This window comes from Podarcis pityusensis (assembly GCF_964106645.2).
Source record: "Podarcis pityusensis genome assembly, chromosome: 6".
In the NCBI taxonomy this organism is placed as follows: Eukaryota; Metazoa; Chordata; class Lepidosauria; order Squamata; family Lacertidae; genus Podarcis; species Podarcis pityusensis.
The window spans coordinates 78,423,342-78,441,527 of record NC_138030.1 but is presented as its reverse complement, the minus strand read 5'-3'; the positions used below and the strand labels follow the sequence as shown (position 1 = coordinate 78,441,527).

The window sequence follows — 18,186 nt, the reverse complement described above, 5'->3', positions numbered from 1 at the left end:
ATTCCTGAAGTAGGTCAAGTGCTGACAGGAATCTTCCTCTTCCATTTTAAGAATGAATATGGGGAGTTTTCTACTCCGAGCCTCAGGGTCTCAAGCTTCCAATCTGCACAGTTATTCAAGTATCTTAGGGAAGTGAAGTGACAGAACAGGAGAATATGCTTTTGAGCTGAAAACAGGGTTATGGTATGGTGATTGAAAGTCATTGGCTGTGTGAAAAAAAATGAATGCTTTGGCAAAGAAAAAAGAACACAGAAACAATGCAAAAGTGAATAATTTATTAGATCTTTAATTGAAACATTTTACACATCCACTATGTGACTTGCTGCAAGGTCTTCCATTGTTTAAAAGCACACAACACACCTAAGGTTAGCAGAACATTTGTGTCGTGTTTTAAAAACATGTTAAATGCTTTTACGCACTGTTGAATAGTTCGGCCGACCGTGCATCTTCTTCCCAGAGCTTGAAAGACAGGGAACTCAAAACGAACCTGGAACGATTTAAAGGTGCATTGAAAACACACATTTCTAAAGTAGAAGACTGAAAAGTTTGGATAATAAGAAAAACTAAGGTGGAGAGCTCGTGAGCAAAAGTCTGCTCCTGCTATGGGCAAAGAGGGAGGGAATTTTTACCAAATCCGTCTTCCCTCAAAAACACCCTACGGCCAGCAAAAGCTGTTCCAGGGGTTTGGGGGACCATTAGGAAGAGTATGGAATGCAATAGGGGATGGCTGCAGGAAAAAAGTTAGCAACATCCCATCAGGATGGGACCCATGCAGACCCCTCTTGTAAATGGAAAGAGCATTTCCTTTTGCAGGGCTGCAGTTTTGAGTTCTAAGGGATCCAAGGCTAAAACTGTCTCTGGAACAGCTGTATTTTACTGTAATGTGCTAGCCTGAGAACAAATTAGAAAGCAGCAAGAAAGACTAAGCAGAAGATAATTTAGTTTGCTCCATTTAGACTGCTTCACTTGCTGCTCTCTATCCAGTAAAGAGGATTACAAAAAACCAGCTAAAGATGCATATTGTATTTGCTATGGAGGTGTTGCTGTTTTCCTCTGGACACCATGAGATTGGAAGACGGTTAAAAATATAGAGTTGAGGCCAGATCTTCAGTTGGTAAACAGCATTTAAAACTCTACCAACGTAAGCAGAGAGGTTTACACTTGCTGAAGGCCTGGCAGCCCAAAATTGCGCTACTGTTAATATGAGGAATTTTTTAAAAGTACATTTTAAGGCTATAAACTTCCATGGGTACCCTGGTAAGTTAACAAACAGGGGCTATGTTTAGTAAAATAACAAACTATTACTAGAGATCTGCTAGATGACCACCTAGCGCAATGCTAAGAGAACACCAGAACCTTTTACTAGAAAAAAAAGATGTATATATACAAAAAAAGGATACAGCAAGAAAGGATACACTTTGCATGACACAGTATTACTGCAGTATTTAGGCGGGAATGTTTCTAAAGAAGAACAGCAGAATGCGGTTTAATCCTTTTATTCTCTGTTACAGCTTTCATTCTTTAGACTACCTATTTTAAAACAGTGGTCAATTTTTAAATCTTCAGACCAAATGCACCAGGAACTCGGGAGAACAGCTCTGAATCCAATACAAAGAATATAGTATTAACTATTTGATCAGTACAATGCCAGAATATGCACCAGAATTCTGGCTTTTTGCCATGTTCAAAAGCTAAGCATTTCTGTCTCCAATGTAGTTTTTGCTAGAAGTTAGCCAGCTCTAGAATATATTAGCATGGTCCCGCTACAATTCTGCTGGCTACCCAGCCATAACAAATATATCTGTTAAAAATATTTTCTGGGAAATGATGCATCAGGAGGCCACTTATCATGAGACAACTTTTGTCTGCTACTTTTGCTCTTTTTTTAAGCATAAAAACCAATCGGGAAAGAGTGGTTTTTGTAACATTTGTATTCCTTCAGTGGAGCCTATCTCCTGCTTATGGCACTGTGCTGCACACTTGCTATTCTGGTGAGATCAGGGGAGGAGAGAAAAGGAGGAATTCCCCCAATCTTGCACTGATCCTTGGAGAGAGACAAACTTGGAAGGAGACAGAAACTTGCCTCTCCTGTTATGCAGAGGCAAAGAAAGTCAGAGTCGAAAATCTGTCCCTCCCCCTTCAGGAGGAGGAAGGCAAGCACAATTTCTGACTGGCTACCAAAGCTACAGGACCGTAGCAATAAGAAATATCCATCTTTAAAAAGACACTGCAATACAATGGATACATTATTTTCATCTGTAGCTATTTTTGCCAAACAACTGATGGAAATTATACAATCATTTTAGCAAAGGATACAAGGTTATGGAAGCCAGTAACACAACAGAATGCAATTTTATTTATAAAGGTCAAACTTCAGCAGCATGCTCAACCTGCAATTTGCCAGCCCCCCCCCCCCCCCCCGTCTATGACCATCAGCAATTCAGGCTGGTAAACAAAAACGAACGTTGTGATTACTGGAAAATACGGATGAAAACATTCAAAACCAACGCTCCGATTTGCTTCCAGATGGTCATTTGCAATACTACAAGCATACTCGACTGGCTAGATGTGTCTTTTTTTAAAATGAATGTGCATCTGCGTCTAGGGCCACCTGCTGTTAGTTATTGCATCTTCAAGAAACAAAATCCTAGGGGCAGTTTACAAACATAAAACATGCAGTATCATAAATGATAACAAAGCGATTGTAGCAGCCATACAACTTGATCTTAGATCAAGGGCCAGAGACCCCACAGTTCTAGGAGAACAGTGGAAGAGGAGCCCAAAGGCCAAATTCGTTTGCACTCTGACATTCTATAACTGATGACACAATGAATGCAAAAAGTTATATTTATTTAAAAAATTCTCAGCCAGAAAGAAAAAAACGTACTGCTGTGTTGATCAAGCAGAAGTTAGAAGTCTTTTCTTAAACCAGCTCCTGTTGGTGGTCAAGGCCTGTTTGTCACTGGAAAGCAAACCTGTGTCTGGATTGTACCACTTCGATGACACATTGATGGAACGTTGCTCACACAAGGAGATTCCTGTTGCACATCGAAAGCTGGCGCATCAGGAAGGAGGCTAGTAGGGAACGCATCTCACCACCTAGTTTTCTAAGTCAAGTCTTTAAGTCAGGTTTACCAGTTCAGATGCAATGCAGCCATGCTCTCTGTGTTTTGCATTTTTTTAAGTTAGGAGGGCAAAATGGAATACAAGAGAGTTTACTTACCTTCAGGGTCTTCTCCCCTTCTCTTTTCTCCTTTCCTCTTTGGGATCCGGCTTTGGTCTCGCAGATCGAGCAAATTGCTTGGTTTTATTAAGGAATAAAAGTCTTGATGGCAAGCATTAACAAGAACAATTTATAAGCGGTGGGGGGGGGGGATGCAAGAAACAAAGACTATGGGACACAAAAGCATCACAAAATTACGATACTTCTTAATCTCTATTTATTAAAACTAAAAAAGCTTGTTAGACCACCTCAGCTGGAGATGGGAGAAAAATCTACCTCACTTTGCCTTCTTAGTGCTGCAGAGAAAGATGTATGTTAAAATAATTGTTGCTGTGTTGATGCAACCAGAACCAAGACATTGTGGAGCCGGAAAGAGGAATGGAGAAGAGACTGGAGTGGTGGGTGGAGTTGGAGGGGTGTATGTGAAGCAGGAGACAATGAGCAGCATGCACTAGTACACTTTTGTTCATGATAAGCTATGGTTTATTTCTGACTATGGCTTACTACGGAGGTGGGAGCTGTGGCCCCTCCAGCTATTTCTGGACTGTGACTCCCATCATTCCTGACCACTGGCCATGTTGGCTGAGGCTGATGTGCGTTGGGAGTCCAACAGGTTCACCAGCCCTGGCTCACTGTCATGTGCAAAATGGGCCAGTAACTGTTTTAATAACTGGTTTTCCATTTTTTAAAAGCAAAAAACAAAATTTGTGGATGGTTTGATTGCCTTGATCAGGCGTATGCAAACTCTGACCCTCCAGGTGTTTGGGGCTACAATTCCCATCATCCCTGACCACTGGTCCTGTTAGCTGGGGATGATGGAAATTGTAGTCCCAAACATCTGGACGGGCAGGGTTTGCCTGTGCCTGGCCTTGATTTTCACTCCATGACTTCAATGGGTTCTACTCAACTAAGTACAAGAAGCTGGCTGCAGAGAACTACGTAGGAGACAAACGTTTGAGGGCTGTTTTAGCGAAGGCAGCCAGGAACATAAGTGTATTCCTTTGGTGGCAGTGGAGAGGACTGAGGAACACAGGAAAAGGACAAATGAGTGAAGGACTCTGCTAGCTGGTTCGCTCCCCTCCCTCTAACCTGCGCTGCAACAACCATGTCTTCTGTTTGCCTACAATTTAAATGGGGACAAATAATTTGCAAAGAAACCTTCCTACCAAAAGCAAGATTCTAAAAGCAGGCCCAATATTTAACTGAAAATGAAACGGAAAGCTTTTTTTTATTTTAAGAAAAGGATACGACCACCATAGGCTTGTCAAATAAAACGTATCCATTGACTTCTTTCAAAGCTTTTGCAGCTGCTCCTTCATTGGGAAGCCCAACAAATGCTTGTCCTTTCATACGGCCTTCTTTCATTAAGCGTATATCGAACCTAGGATAAATTGCAAGACGTAAATGCTTCAGCTGCCCAGTACATATCGCGACAGATGAAGGAAGGAGACATGATTTGTTTCAGTAGTTCTCACGGTTCATATAGAAACAGTCAATAGGACTACAGAAGAGTCCTGCTGTACAAACAGCCTGCTCAAGTTCTTGCACAATTCTGACAAAACAGGTATCTTCTGATACATCACTATACATTTCAGCTTCCCAAGCTGTGGCACCCATGGAATAAAATTGCAGTTCTGTTACTAGAACAACATTCTGTAATAGAATTACAGTTCTCTTAAAAGAACAGCATCCTCACTTGGTACAAGTCTACTCTCTTTCCCACACCCCTCCTTTGCAACATCCTTAGCTATCTTCCCAATTCTCCTAATTCCTTTCTCCATGCCCTATTTTTTTCCAGTGCACAATTTATCCCTTCCCACAATCTCACTTTCTCAGCCACATTTCTCTGACTTGACTCTCTCCTTCTACACCCCAGTGGCTTCTTCTCTCTCTATTGTCACAAGTAGTATAGGCCCTCCCCATGCCCACGCTGCTGCTCTCAATCCTAATGTTTCATTATCCTCTATGATCCTCACTATAGTCTTTCATTAAAAAGGGTGCTGGAAAATAGGTGGAAACATACAAGTTCATGGATATATCATTTGGCTCACCAAGTCAAGAGCGGCTCAACCTACGGAAGAAGTCACCCAGCCATCACTTACATTATACGTTCAGTTTCTGATGAAAAGTCAACGTATCTTCCAAAGATAAACTTCAAATCCTGGGATTTAAATAAAAGCAGAGCAGGAAGAGTTAGCTACTTCTGTGGAAGGAACCAAACACTTTCTGCTCAATTCCCACTTACCCTTTCTTGAACTTGTTTAGACAGATTCTTCACGTAAATTCTACAATTTGGCTCACCAGGCTCATAATTTCTGAAGACAGCAAGAGTTTCCATTTCTTGAGCACAGGAAGAAAAATATATAGCTGTAATCTCCATTCTAGAAAATAGGCTTAATTAAATAATTAAAACTGATTCTCAACAGAATGTATATTTGATGTGAAAAAACCCAAATCAACCAAGCAATATAGCCAAACAAGCTCATCACATTTAAATAAAGCAACATCCTCATTGCGTGTCATAAAAATACATTAATGGTAATAAAATCACCTTTATGGGAGACTCTGCCTTTTTCTAGCTCTCTTTTAGAAACAAATTCCGAAGGTATTTCGTCGTCTTCTTCTTCCTCTTCTGTCTCTTCTTTATGACTGGAACGGAGAGCAGGTAAGATTTTTCCAAACCCTTCACCAGATATTTCATCAATGGCTGCATAGATGTCTAAGACAATTAAACACAGAGAAGGTTTAGTTGGGACGTGATCCTGAGACACAAGTGACCTCAACCAAATTAAATACAAGATAATGTGCTACAATCCATGTACATATAAACACGTTTTAGTTGACACACACAGCATACCATTATTATGCTGCTCCGCCAAGCTTTTCTGAAGAATGCCAGGGCTCTCTGAAGATATGTGAAATTCAATTTTTTTGAGACCTACAGGGTGTGGCTGCTCAAACACATCCGAAGGCGACAAGGCTGGGTGCAAATTGCTGTTCAAAAAGACATCATAAAACTTCGTTTAAAGCTTCTTTACAAGAAAGATTATGCACAGAATTGTTTACTCCTTAATGATTTTACATTTCTTTAAAGGGATTGCAAAAAGGGTTGCTAAGCACGTTACAGGTAAGAGTTGCAAGCAATATTCTGGTAATACTGTTTTTTTCTTACAATATAGTGCTATATACAATCACACCGCTGGACAATCTATATTTTTACTTGCTGAATATTTCTGACAGTTCAGTCAGGTAATTTCTCAAGATATCTATGTACTCATTACATAGCAATGATCCACATTCAATACTCATATATCCATACCTGTGGGAAGCAAGCTGGGAGACATTTAATAAGTCTTTGATCTTTCTCCTTTTTCTCGTACGGTGCGGCTTTGTTGGGATCCGTCGTTTGGGTTGGAGGGTTGCCAATTCCATCAGCTTTGTAAATCTGAATTATTAACATATTGAATACTTTATTGGAAAAAAGATATTTCCACAGAAAATATGGGGGGGGATAGTTAAACCTATCAATGAAACAAACCTCCCACCCTCAGGGTTTTAGAGCTTGGCTTTTAAAAGAAGACTCTATTTAGTAGATGCCTGCTGCAGACAAGCTGATGTTGACTACTCTGCCATTTCTTCCACTCTGAACCCTGGTAGACGGAGAACTGGGGAGAACTGATTGGAAAACACACACCACTGCCCTAAGAAGAGTCTGGTAAATGAAAGAGAAGGAGCAGCCAGAGCAGCTGTCTTCTTTGGTTTCACTTTCTCTAAAAGATCATGTGCTGATGAAGTCCATTGAAGCTCAAACCTCACCACACACGAAGGGAAGAGGCTATTTCTCAGATCTAAACTTGCTATAAGAAAGGGATGGGAAGAAGGGGGCATCTGAAATTGAGATCAATTTTGCAGGGTCTACAGACCAAATTAACCCCTATCAAGTTAAGGCTGAGGTATGCTTTCCCTACCTATTCATTTCTTTGAATTACATCAGTTGATTCCATGCTCTATAGGTCTTCAAGGGCAAGGCCAAACGCTTTGGGGATATATATTTAATGGATACGAGATGTAACTATTTGCCGGAAGCACCACACAAAATGCACTATTTTAAGAAAAGAGTATTTTAAAAAAACAACAAAAAAACAACAACAACCCTACCTTGATACTCAATTATGGTTAAAATATACTTTTGAAATACTTTTTGCAAGGTTTAAAATTAGTTGAAAATATATTTACTGCTTGTTAAAAGAAATCTAGTTGGTACTAAAGTGGGCTTCTATGTTACTGCTATGTATTCAAGAGAGAAAGAGACAGAGACATTGATTACTAAGGCACAGGTAATTCCTAAACTATGGGTTCCAATCCCATAGTTTAACTATTTGCTAACTTTTACAGTTTTATTTTGTTGGAAGCCACCCAGAGTGGCTGTGGAAACCCAGTCAGGTGGGTGGCGGCCGCTTCATCTTCTTCGACTGCAAAATATCACTAACTCTTTGCAGGCAGAGAAAAACAAGGACACCAACTTTTACGCAGGGAGCAGCAGGCTACAAAATATCACTAACCTTTCTTTTTCCTCTTCATCAGCACTTTCATACTCAGATTCATCTTTGCTCGAGTCCTGACTGTCCTCCTCTTCAGGCAAAGGAGGTTCCTCAGGAGGCAGAGGAGGAATGGGAGGGGGTAAAGGGATATACTCTTCATACTAAAGGAAGAATAAAATGTACAACCTTTTTGGTATTTCAGTTGTTAACAGTTCAAATGCAAGTGTGTGTGTGTGTGTGTGTGTGAGAGAGAGAGAGAGAGAGAGAGAGAGAGAGAATATATACAGTACTCAACAAGCAAGTGTTCTGCACCACAGTCTAGTTTTTGACATTAGATTATCACATACCCTCTTGTGGGCAGTGATAAGAAAGGGTTTGGACAAAAGGCCATAGCTACTGCATCACTCCTGCAGCACACCCAGGAAATATAGGTCAAGAGTGGAGACTGAGGAAAGAACAAGGTTAAGAATATTTATGGTACAATTTATCCCACCATTGTACCAACAGAACGTGGGGCAACCACAATGTAAAGTGCAGATTCAGCTGTTGTGAGGGATGGGCAATATGCTTTAGCAGATCTCGAGTACAGAGTTTGACTACATCAATTGCATCTCTTCTTCTTCTTCTGAGAAGAGTCAATATACAACTCAATATGTTGAACTTATATTTCAGTAATGACAGGAAATTCCCATTATATTTTTCAAAGCACACCTTTTATGGTCCACCTGATAATGAAGAACAGGACCCAAAGATGGAGTGACACTTCTAACTGAGGAGTTGCAAAAGTAGTTTGATATGGCATGATAATCAGCTGTTCAAGGGGGGAAAGCCAAAAATGCCACTAGGTTCACACTCCTACTTGCATCCTAGCCAAAAATGCTAAAGAAAGGGGTATCTTAAAACTATAAATACAGTGGTACCTCTGGTTACAAACTTAATTTGTTCCAAAGGTCCATTCTTAACCTGAAACCGTTCTTAACCTGAGGTACCACTTTAGCTAATGGGCCTCCCATTGCCACTGACACACGATTTCTGTTCTCATCCTGAGGTAAAGTTCTTAACCCGAGGTACTACTTCTGGGTTAGCGGAGTCTGTAACCCAAAGTGTTTGTAACCCGAGGTACCATTGTACAATGTTGCATTTATTCACAGTGCTTCAAGTAATAACAGTTTCATACCATAGGAGGTCGAGGAGTAACTGGCCCAAAGGGAGGGGGAAGATTCATTTTGTTCATAAGATGCAAAACCTGAAAGATAACCAGAGCAACTTAGCATCTTCTCCAAGATGAATACTTGAGTAAACATGCCATTAATTGTCATGGGACGAATATTATCCTTGCCACAACCGTTCAAGTATCCCACATAAACCAAACTTGTTGCGTATTTTATAATGGTTTTATATTTGCCATAGCTAATGGGCACGAAATGTTTCATCTGAAGATTAAAATGTCACTTTGCATTTCTTAGTACAGAAAGTATTGATCTGATGTGTAGAGCTCTTTCCTATTCTAATTAATTCAAGAGGGTTCTGGAAGCTTGTTTGTGTGAAAGAAACAAGCAGAAGGTTCATGATGTTTGGGTTATTCCTTCAGAGAAGCTGCATACAGCTGGCTTAAACTGGTTCTCTTATCTCTTTCTGTCAAGGTCATGCTGACTATAATAAGAGGCCAGAAGGAGCCTGGGTGTGGTGTTCTGCACATAGTATGCTTAGTGTTAAGGTTTAGTCTTATTATAAGTTATTGTAAGTTTAAGTGAAGTCTGCTGCAACTGGATTTCTTATGGACAGTGCCAATCCTGAATGTATTAGATTTGTGACCATTATGCTCATTTGCCTTTGGTAGCAGTAAAGTTCTGCTGGATGAAATGCCTCTGGTCTATTTTTTGGGAATCTTGCAACGTATTTAAGTTTTTACTCTGCTAACTATACTTTGGAGTTCTACTCTGCATCAATAGTGAGCAGAATACATGACATAAAATTCTGGAACCATAAAAAATGAATAATTCTACAAGTTATAATAAGTTGTGCTTGCCAGACAGAACTAGATTTAATATATCTACCTAATGTGATTTATTTAAGGACTTTTTTCTCACAGGGAGATGGGATACTGGGATAAAATAATTTGGCAATACAGGGAGATATCTGTACAACAATTATAACAGAAAAGGTGTAAAATCTTGACCTAGGCAGTAAAACAATATCAACTAGTTTGGACATATTTGAAAACCTGGTTACATACTTCCAAGCATCTAACAATATGGACTAGAAGTTTGCAGTTTTTAAAAAATGGCCGGAAAGAAATTTTAAAGAACCATGTGATTTGTCATTTAAGACACTGAGTAAAACTTAGCTGAATACCACCCCTAGATTCTGCAATGAACATGCATATCCTACCTACTTCTGCCATGGAATCCACGATGGCACACATATAATCCCAAAGCAAGTAATCCATTCAGGCACTGATAGACATGCATATATTGAGCAAGGTGGTAGCTGCATGGTACCTTCAGACCATAGCTTATAGCTTTGATGGCTGAAAACAGTGCTTATGAGAACATACTAAAAATATTCTTACTGCTAAAGGTGATCCAATAACTCATACTGAAAGTCTTTGTGAGCTCCTTTGCAGTCACTTTCAAATTAACTGATGCCACTACAAACTCAAATAGGAGTGGAGCGATGCAACATTCACAGCAGAATCCTATACAAAAGCAAGTCCCACTGAGATCAATGGAGCTTATTTCAAAGAAGCAGATACAGGACATAAGCCCTAGTCAGTAATTTACAGCTGCTTAAAATAACAATTCGGCAATACCATACTAATAAGTATAAGGTTTATGTATTGAATTCAGGTTGGGGAAGGGGATCTACACTTACCTGCACATAAAACTTAGGCACACTTGCCAAGGCATTTGCTATGTTGGCTAGGATTGTACTGGAAGGCGGGGGGTATCGATATTTGAGGCAAGAATTTATAGGGAAAGTTAACCTGTGAGGGGAAACAAACCAACCTTAGAAACAATTCAAACCTATTAAAAAAAAAGCTTCACTATGCAGAAGAGTTCAATATTTAGAGTTTAAAAGCACCAAACAAAGAAACCCCTAGCTCATATACCAGCAATTCTGAAACATGAGAGACTGATTCCATGATATCCAGGGATTAATAAAAATATTTACCAACCACGGGATTGTAATGCTTCTCTTTGTTGAACAGCAGCTCCCAACACTACAGGAGACATTTGAAACTAAAGGGAATTTCAAAAGCATGTTGATCATAGAACTGGGAGGTCACCTGGCCTAACCCTTACTCAATGCAAATACGCAGTAGGAAAAAATGTGTGTGAGCAAGCTGCTACACACTCGTAGTAGCTCTTAAATACCAATCCATATGCAATAATAGTGACAGGCAACAAATATCTGCAGACAGAGGTTTGTGGAGCCCTCAGAAAACTAAGTGTGGCAATCTTTTTAGCACACAAATCTGCTCTGTTGCTTATCACATCTACTGAAAGTTCCACATCCATGCAAGTATCTAACATTGGTTCTCCCAATGTTGCTGGACTCTGAACTATTGCTTACTGACTGGGGCCAATGGGAGTTGGAGGTAAACAACATCTGACAAACTGCAGGTTAGCTACTTCTGTTTTAATGAGAAGAAGGAAAAAAACGTACTAAGAAAAGGGTAGTGATATAATTGTAGGAACAGAGAGGATGTGATTTATTCTTGGAAACCAAGCTAAGAAAATATTACTGGTCTCTCATATGTTTGCCTCAACATGTTCACAAATGGTTTAAAGGCTAGGATTCAACAACAATTTTTGTATACAAAATCAGAACTCAAGTACTAACCCATGGCTAGGAGCAATTCCACTTTCTATCTTGAGGCAGCCTAGATCTTTCTGTTCTTTCTCTTCTTTCACTGGTTCTTCAAGGCTAAAACACACACAAGAGCAATCTACTACATTATGCGGTATGTTGAAATAACCCTAACTGTAAATGAACGCCACTGTGTTTGGACACAAAGTGCATTAAAAAAAAGTCGCCAAGAAAATTTGTTGTTGTTCATTCTTTACTTGTGCAACATCTATTTCAAAAAAAATACCAAATGAAGGACAATAGTAATAGGGGTAAACATAACACAATATAAATGACTAGATATGGCAGTTTCTATGAAGTCATAACTCCAATTTTGGCTCATAAATATGAATCCCCACTCAAATCTATTTTGTTCAGTTGTTTAATTCTGTGAGGTAGCCGTAATTTATATTCCAATAAAGGTGGTGAATAAGATGATCCATATATGTAAAAATCTGTATTTTTGATTCTGCTCAGTTCTCTTCCCTTCCTATGTTTGCTCAGTGGGAAAAAAAATCAAACAGAATTGTCTTTGTGGCAGAACTCCTAACTTCTCCAGTCCCAGTCCTAGACAATCTGACCAAAATTTATCTTTGAATGTGTCAAGATCTCCCCAGTATGATGGTCACACAGTAAAAATGGAGTGGAAAAGCATATCTGCTATGTAACCACAGGAACCTAGCCTAAATAAGGCTGTAATCTGAACCCCACTTACTTGGAAGTCCTACTGTATTCACTAGTACTTACTTCTTGCACTTCAGATCTACAGTATTAATACAATGGGATCTGAAGAAACAACCTGGATCCTCCTGGATCCACCACAGCAAAGTTTGAAGGAGTTTTTGGAAAATACTTTCAAGAATCTTAGAAATATTTTATAAGCCCAATGAATTTGAAAATATCTACATACCTTTTGTCCTTCTCGCTTTCAGAAGATTGGCTAAGTGCACAAACACTGTCTTGGTCCTTTGCATATTCAACTACCAGAGTGTGGCCTAGAAGGTTCAGCTGATGCAATCTCGATAAAGCCTTCAATTGAACACAACATGCAGTTAAATCAACAAACATTTAAAATGCACTCTGACCCATCAACTTCTCGGTTTATTCCTTTCTTCTCCCCTCTTGCAATTTACTTTGCCTAAAAACTAAGTAACACGGATAGAAAGTTTGTTTGGGGGAAGAGCAATACCTTTCCATTTAATCCCTCTTAATGACCAAAATGGATAATGTCCCGACCGTTGCCTACAATTTTATACCAACTTACCAGCGAGAAAGGCATGCTGAAAATCAGTGAGAATTACTTCTCATTGCAGAAAAGTCTTGCTACACATGCAGAAAATTGCACTGTTAATGACTATGGGATTTAATTGCTTTCTTGCCAGTTCTTGAACTGGGCACTGAAACTTATACTTCTGTTCCGATAATGTAAGTTACTTATAGATATCTTATGCATATCTTTTATAAATTTCCTACTCCAAGGATTTTACACTTTTAAGTTAGATAGACGATAGAAGTTAGGAGAGGCAAAGTTAAGATGACAACAGAATGTCTGTCATCTTAATACAGAAAGAGCTGTAAAATATAAAGCTAAGCAACTCAATATATTTTCTGTTTCTCTACAGCAGGCTTCCTCAGACTGGGCCCTCTAGATGTTTTTGGCCTACAACTGCCATGATCCCTAGCTAGCAGGACCGGTGGTCAGGGATGATGGGAACTGTAGTCGCAAAATATCTGGAGGGCCGAGGTTGAGGAAGCCTGCTCTACAGTCTTGAACATTTAGCGGGTAGCCTGCATTTGCACATTTACAAGTTAAGCAGACCTGTTTTAATATTAGCATCTAATATGTACACACAGTCATCAGTACCATACACTGTTGCCTTTATGCTAACAGTTAATATTCATTTGCTAAAGTGTCCTTGCTGTTTTCTAACAACACCTAAATATATAATTATCTAAAGCATTTTGGAGGAAACTTATCCAGGCATGAATGCTCTAATGCAAGTCCTCCCTCCAATCTTAATGGAGTTTATTCTAAGTAGATATGCAAACAACCACAGCCTTACAACCCAATCCTCAGAAACAAATCTCATCGAAATCAATGGGGTTTACTTCCCAGGTAAGCAGGGTTAAGACTGCAGCCTTAGACTTATCTTCAACACTTTGTTTCTGTATTGAAAGGCAAACATCTTGACCTACAGCCATAGAACACTACAGCAGAAAAGAAATTAGGAAATAAAAGAAAGAAGATCTGTAATGGTCTCAAATACACACCTGAGTAGCTGCATTTTCATTCGGAAAAGTAGCAAAAGCAGTATGTTTCTGAGTGGGGGAAAGAACATGTCAAACGTTGATTTTCCAATATAAGCAGAGAGAACATTAACACACAAATTATCCAAGGTATTGCAGAATTTTTAAACGTGAATGTGGCTGCACCTAAAAGCAAAGCAGGAAGGGCAACCATCTTTCTTTCTCCTCCCCTTGTTAGAACTGGAACACCAAGAAAGAGAGTCTAAGATGTGGAATGAGTCCAGTTTTCTAACCAGCTCCGAATCCCCTATTTAACCAGTTTCCTAGTTTTCAGTAAATACCTGATTGCCACTTTACGCTGCTCTGCATTCTGAGTAGAGGTTACTCATAGACATTTGTAGATACATCTTGAGCCACTTTGCATGGCACTCTTAATATAAGCAGGCACGAAAATAGAAGAAACTTGGCTTTGTGAGCAGGCTCCAAAAGAGAAGCTCCCAGACACTTTACTCCTCTCTGGTCCTTTCTGCCGCTGTACTAACCCAACATTTGGTTTAGTGTGCAACGCCACACTGGCCATTGCATTTTAGTTTTAACTCTTATCACACACTTTGAGATTATTATTATTATTATTACTGTATTATTTTAAAGCAAGTGGTCTATAATTTGATTCAATAAATACATGTGCCAGATGTTAACAAATGGTCAAAGTGTGCATGTATATCCATCTATCTATCTACCTATCCATACACACATACAAACAAATGTGTTAGTATTATTTATTAATTATTAAATATGTGCGCTGCCTTATAACCACAGATTTCAGGGCCGTTCTCAATGTTAACATCACAATCAGGGCCAGATTTAGGTTTTATGAGGACCTAAGCTACTGAAGGTAATGGGGCCTCTTGTATGTCCAGCTGTCCTTTCTCAACAACAAATTGTCGCTTTTTTGTGATGAAATTATGCTATATGGTAATTTATGGACCTAATAGGTATCTAAAGATATTTGCATAAGTTGCCAAGCAACCAGTCCATGCAGAATGTAGGCACCTATATATAGAAATGAGCAAACCAGTGATATTTTAGGGAGCAGGCGGGGCCCATTACTTACATCATAAGAGCCTACACAACACAGAACACTGTTGCTGTTTGTAGGTTTTATTTTATTTGTTTTTTATCTTACATTTTGGAAATGTACATCCAGGGGGTTTTTTCCTTTACATTTTTTGGGGGCCCCTAAGAGAGTGAGGCCCTAAACTATAGCTTGTTTAGCTTATATGCCAATCTGGCACTGATCACAATATAAAAACAAAACAAAACAGAAAACATGCAATAAAAACAAAAACAACCCCATAATCCCCCCCTGCCCCGCTTTCAGAACACATTTTAAAAGGGCATCAGATGTCAATCAGCCAAAAGCCTTGTTGGAGAGGAATGCTTTCGCCTGGTGCCTAAAGGTGTATGGTGAAGACACCAGCCGGACCTCACTGGGTGGCATACGAGGTGTATTCCTATCAAGGCTTAAGGCAAAACAAGAAGCTCCACCTTGCCCTGACCTTCCTGCCCCTGGTTCTCCACCTGCCACATTCTGGTAGAGAAGCGGCAAATCCGGGCGAGATTATTGTTATCATTAATTGAATTTATATAACGCCCTATACCCAGGGGTCTCAGGGCATGCTCGCAAGGTCATGCGCAGCTCCAGCCGAAACTGCTTCTGCCGAGGCTTCTACCCAGGGCTGGATTTAGGTTTGATGAGGCCCTGAGCTACTGAAGGTAATGGGGGCCTTAATATGTCCAGCTGTCCTTTGTCAACAACAAATTGTCGCTGTTTTTTTGCACTGAATATATGCTATATGGTAATTTATGGTATCTAAAGCCATTTGCACATAACAAAATATGTCTTTTGTCAAAGTAATTGTTGAACTGAAATACAATTAAGAAGAAGTATATGGGGGGGCACAAGAGAGTGGGGCCCTAAGCTCATGGGTAGGCAAACTAAGGCCCGGGGGCTGGATCCTGCCCAATCGCCTTCTAAATCTGGCCCAGGGACGGTCTGGGAATCAGCGTGTTTTTACATGAGTAGAATGTGTCCTATTATTTAAAATGTATCTCTGGGTTATTTGTGGGGCCTGCCTGGTGTTTTTACATGAGCAGAACGTGTGCTTTTATTTAAAATCCATCTCTGGGTTATTTGTGGGGCACAGGAATTCGTTCATTCCCCCCCCCCAAATATAGTCTAGCCCCCCACAAGGTCTGAGGGACAGTGGACCGGCCCCCTGCTGCAAAGGTTTGCTGACCCCTGAGCTTGTTTAGCTTAGGCACTGGTTCTGCAACCTTAGAAGCTTCTTCTGCCGCCCGAGGCAGCTGCCTCCGTCTGCCTAACGCCAGAGGCGGCTCTGGCACCGCGGCTGCCTCAGGCGGCAGAAGCCCCCCGAGGGCGGCATTTCACGCCCCGGCCGCCCGCCCCAGCCGCGCCTTCCCTACCAGCCTCCCGCGGTCGGACAGGACCCGCACGGAAGCGGCCCCGAAGTGCCTCAGCAAGCTCTCCTTCTCCGAAGCCGTCAGCGAGGCGGGGAGGTGCCGCACCAGCAGGATCCGCCCGCTTCTCCCCGGCCGCGGCGGCCGGGCCGCCTGCTCCGAGCTGGCCGCCGCCATGTCGCCTCGCGGCACGGACTGAGCATGCGCCCTGCAGCCCCTGACGCCAGCCGCAGGGAAGGAAAACCTCGGAGAACCGGGTGGGAGAAGTGGTAACGTCGCGAGAGTGAAGGCGTCCTCAGGAGGGTGAAGACCAAAGGGACCGTCCCGTCGCTCTTTCGACGAAGAACTGCGGTAGTCAATCGAGCTGGAGGGCTGCTTTGCTCTTTGATAGCAGGCAAGCGGAAGACTTTTCGCCTGTGGCAGTGATGATGATGATGATGATGATGATGAAGAAAAAAAAGAAGTTGTTTATAGAGTGTCTAATAATACCCACAGAGTGTTCATGGCGGATGCCTGCGTTCAGTTTAGTACCGGAAGTTTAAGCTATTTCTCTAGATGCCCTTTGGATTGGGCATGCGCTGTAGGGGAAAGGGGGGGTCCCAGTGGGCGGAAGTGTTCAAGTGCTGGCGGTAGTAAAGCGAAGCGGCTTCACGTCGGTTTCCAGCCTTCTCTGTTTCTCAAACTTAGGCTCCCCCCCACCTATTGTTGGACTACAATTCCCATGAACGCTTAGCAAGCAGTATCAACGATCAGGGGTGATGTGAGTTGTTGTCCAACAACAGCTGGGACCCCAAGGATGAGAAGCAAAAAGCCATCGCTCTTTGCTTCAGTAGAGAATAATGGAAGCTGATGCTGTGCGGGTCTTGCTTCTATTTTTTTTGTTATTCCTCTGGTCAAAGGCTGTTAAACAAAGGTTTTTAAATAAATTTCCAGCCGATCTGTCCTTATGGCTTTTTGATTAATTTACTGATTTAATCCATCTATCCTTATCTCTTTTTGATTAATTCACTGATTCAATCCACATACGTTTTGCATACCAAATTATGAAGGGTGGAGACGTGCTGCTCTCAGATCATGCACAATCTGTTGCAGATATATTTAAAACAACTGACTTTTTTAAAAAAAGAAAATGTGTTGCCTGATTAATCAGGGACTGCTTTTAATTAACCGAAAAGGAAAAGGGCTAAAAGGTCGCAGAATCTGATAGACGCTTCTACAAAATTATGAATCCTGGGAGGTGTCCCACTCTTTTTCTACTGTAGATACAGCTGTGCCTATTGTCCTCCTCTTGGCATTTAGATAGAATTTAGGTCTGTTCTCTGTCGTTAGAAGTAAGAAAGAAGCTGATGTTTATATAAGATACAGCATAAGGGCTCTCTCCGTTAAAGACAGCATTGCACATATTTCTTACTAGTAATTCAGAATTTAATGCAGTAGAAGAATCTCACTCACTAGTAACTACGTTTTCTTCCACTTTTTTTGGGGGGGGGGGTTTAGAAATGTAACTGATTCATCACTATAGCTCTTCATAAATCACAGAGGGTGTCTGTCACTATAGGTTGTAGAATGAATGGCAGGCTTTGGCCTGAATGAAAGCTTAATTTTAATGTGGAAAGCACTATGAAATCACTTCATCAACGTTACATACTCTTCTATTCAAAATCTAGCCATGTGTGCATCAAACACTAAAATAGTAACAGGATATATAAGCCAAAATGCATTGCCTCTAAGCACAGATGATGCTCATCAAAGATAAATGTTGCATTTTATGGCTACAATCCTAATGTACACTTATCTGATGGAGAGCCACACTGAAATTGATGAGAATCACTTCTGAACAAA

The 18,186-nt window shown here is 40.7% G+C and overlaps 1 protein-coding gene across 5 annotated transcripts; it reads right to left on the bottom strand.

Moving 5' to 3' along the window:
• Positions 1 to 260: 260 nt before the first annotated feature.
• RNPC3 (RNA binding region (RNP1, RRM) containing 3) lies at positions 261 to 16,541 on the bottom strand. Of its 5 annotated transcripts, none has more exons than XM_081008717.1 (15): positions 16,351 to 16,541; positions 13,888 to 13,935; positions 12,527 to 12,645; positions 11,611 to 11,694; positions 10,639 to 10,750; positions 8,942 to 9,010; positions 7,786 to 7,925; positions 6,543 to 6,668; positions 6,081 to 6,217; positions 5,775 to 5,942; positions 5,469 to 5,563; positions 5,326 to 5,384; positions 4,472 to 4,604; positions 3,220 to 3,300; positions 261 to 1,461 (listed from the first exon to the last, which is right to left on the bottom strand). In XM_081008717.1, the coding sequence occupies exons 1-14, from the start codon at positions 16,519 to 16,521 to the stop codon at positions 3,226 to 3,228; spliced, it is 1,536 nt and encodes a 511-aa protein (XP_080864843.1). In that variant the 5' UTR covers positions 16,522 to 16,541; the 3' UTR covers positions 261 to 1,461; positions 3,220 to 3,225. The 5 variants fall into 5 exon arrangements, with proteins under 5 accessions (XP_080864843.1, XP_080864844.1, XP_080864842.1 ...); XM_081008718.1 differs by having other exon boundaries at positions 261 to 487; XM_081008716.1 differs by having other exon boundaries at positions 261 to 1,530; positions 3,224 to 3,300.
• Between the last annotated feature and the right edge of the window lie 1,645 nt (positions 16,542 to 18,186).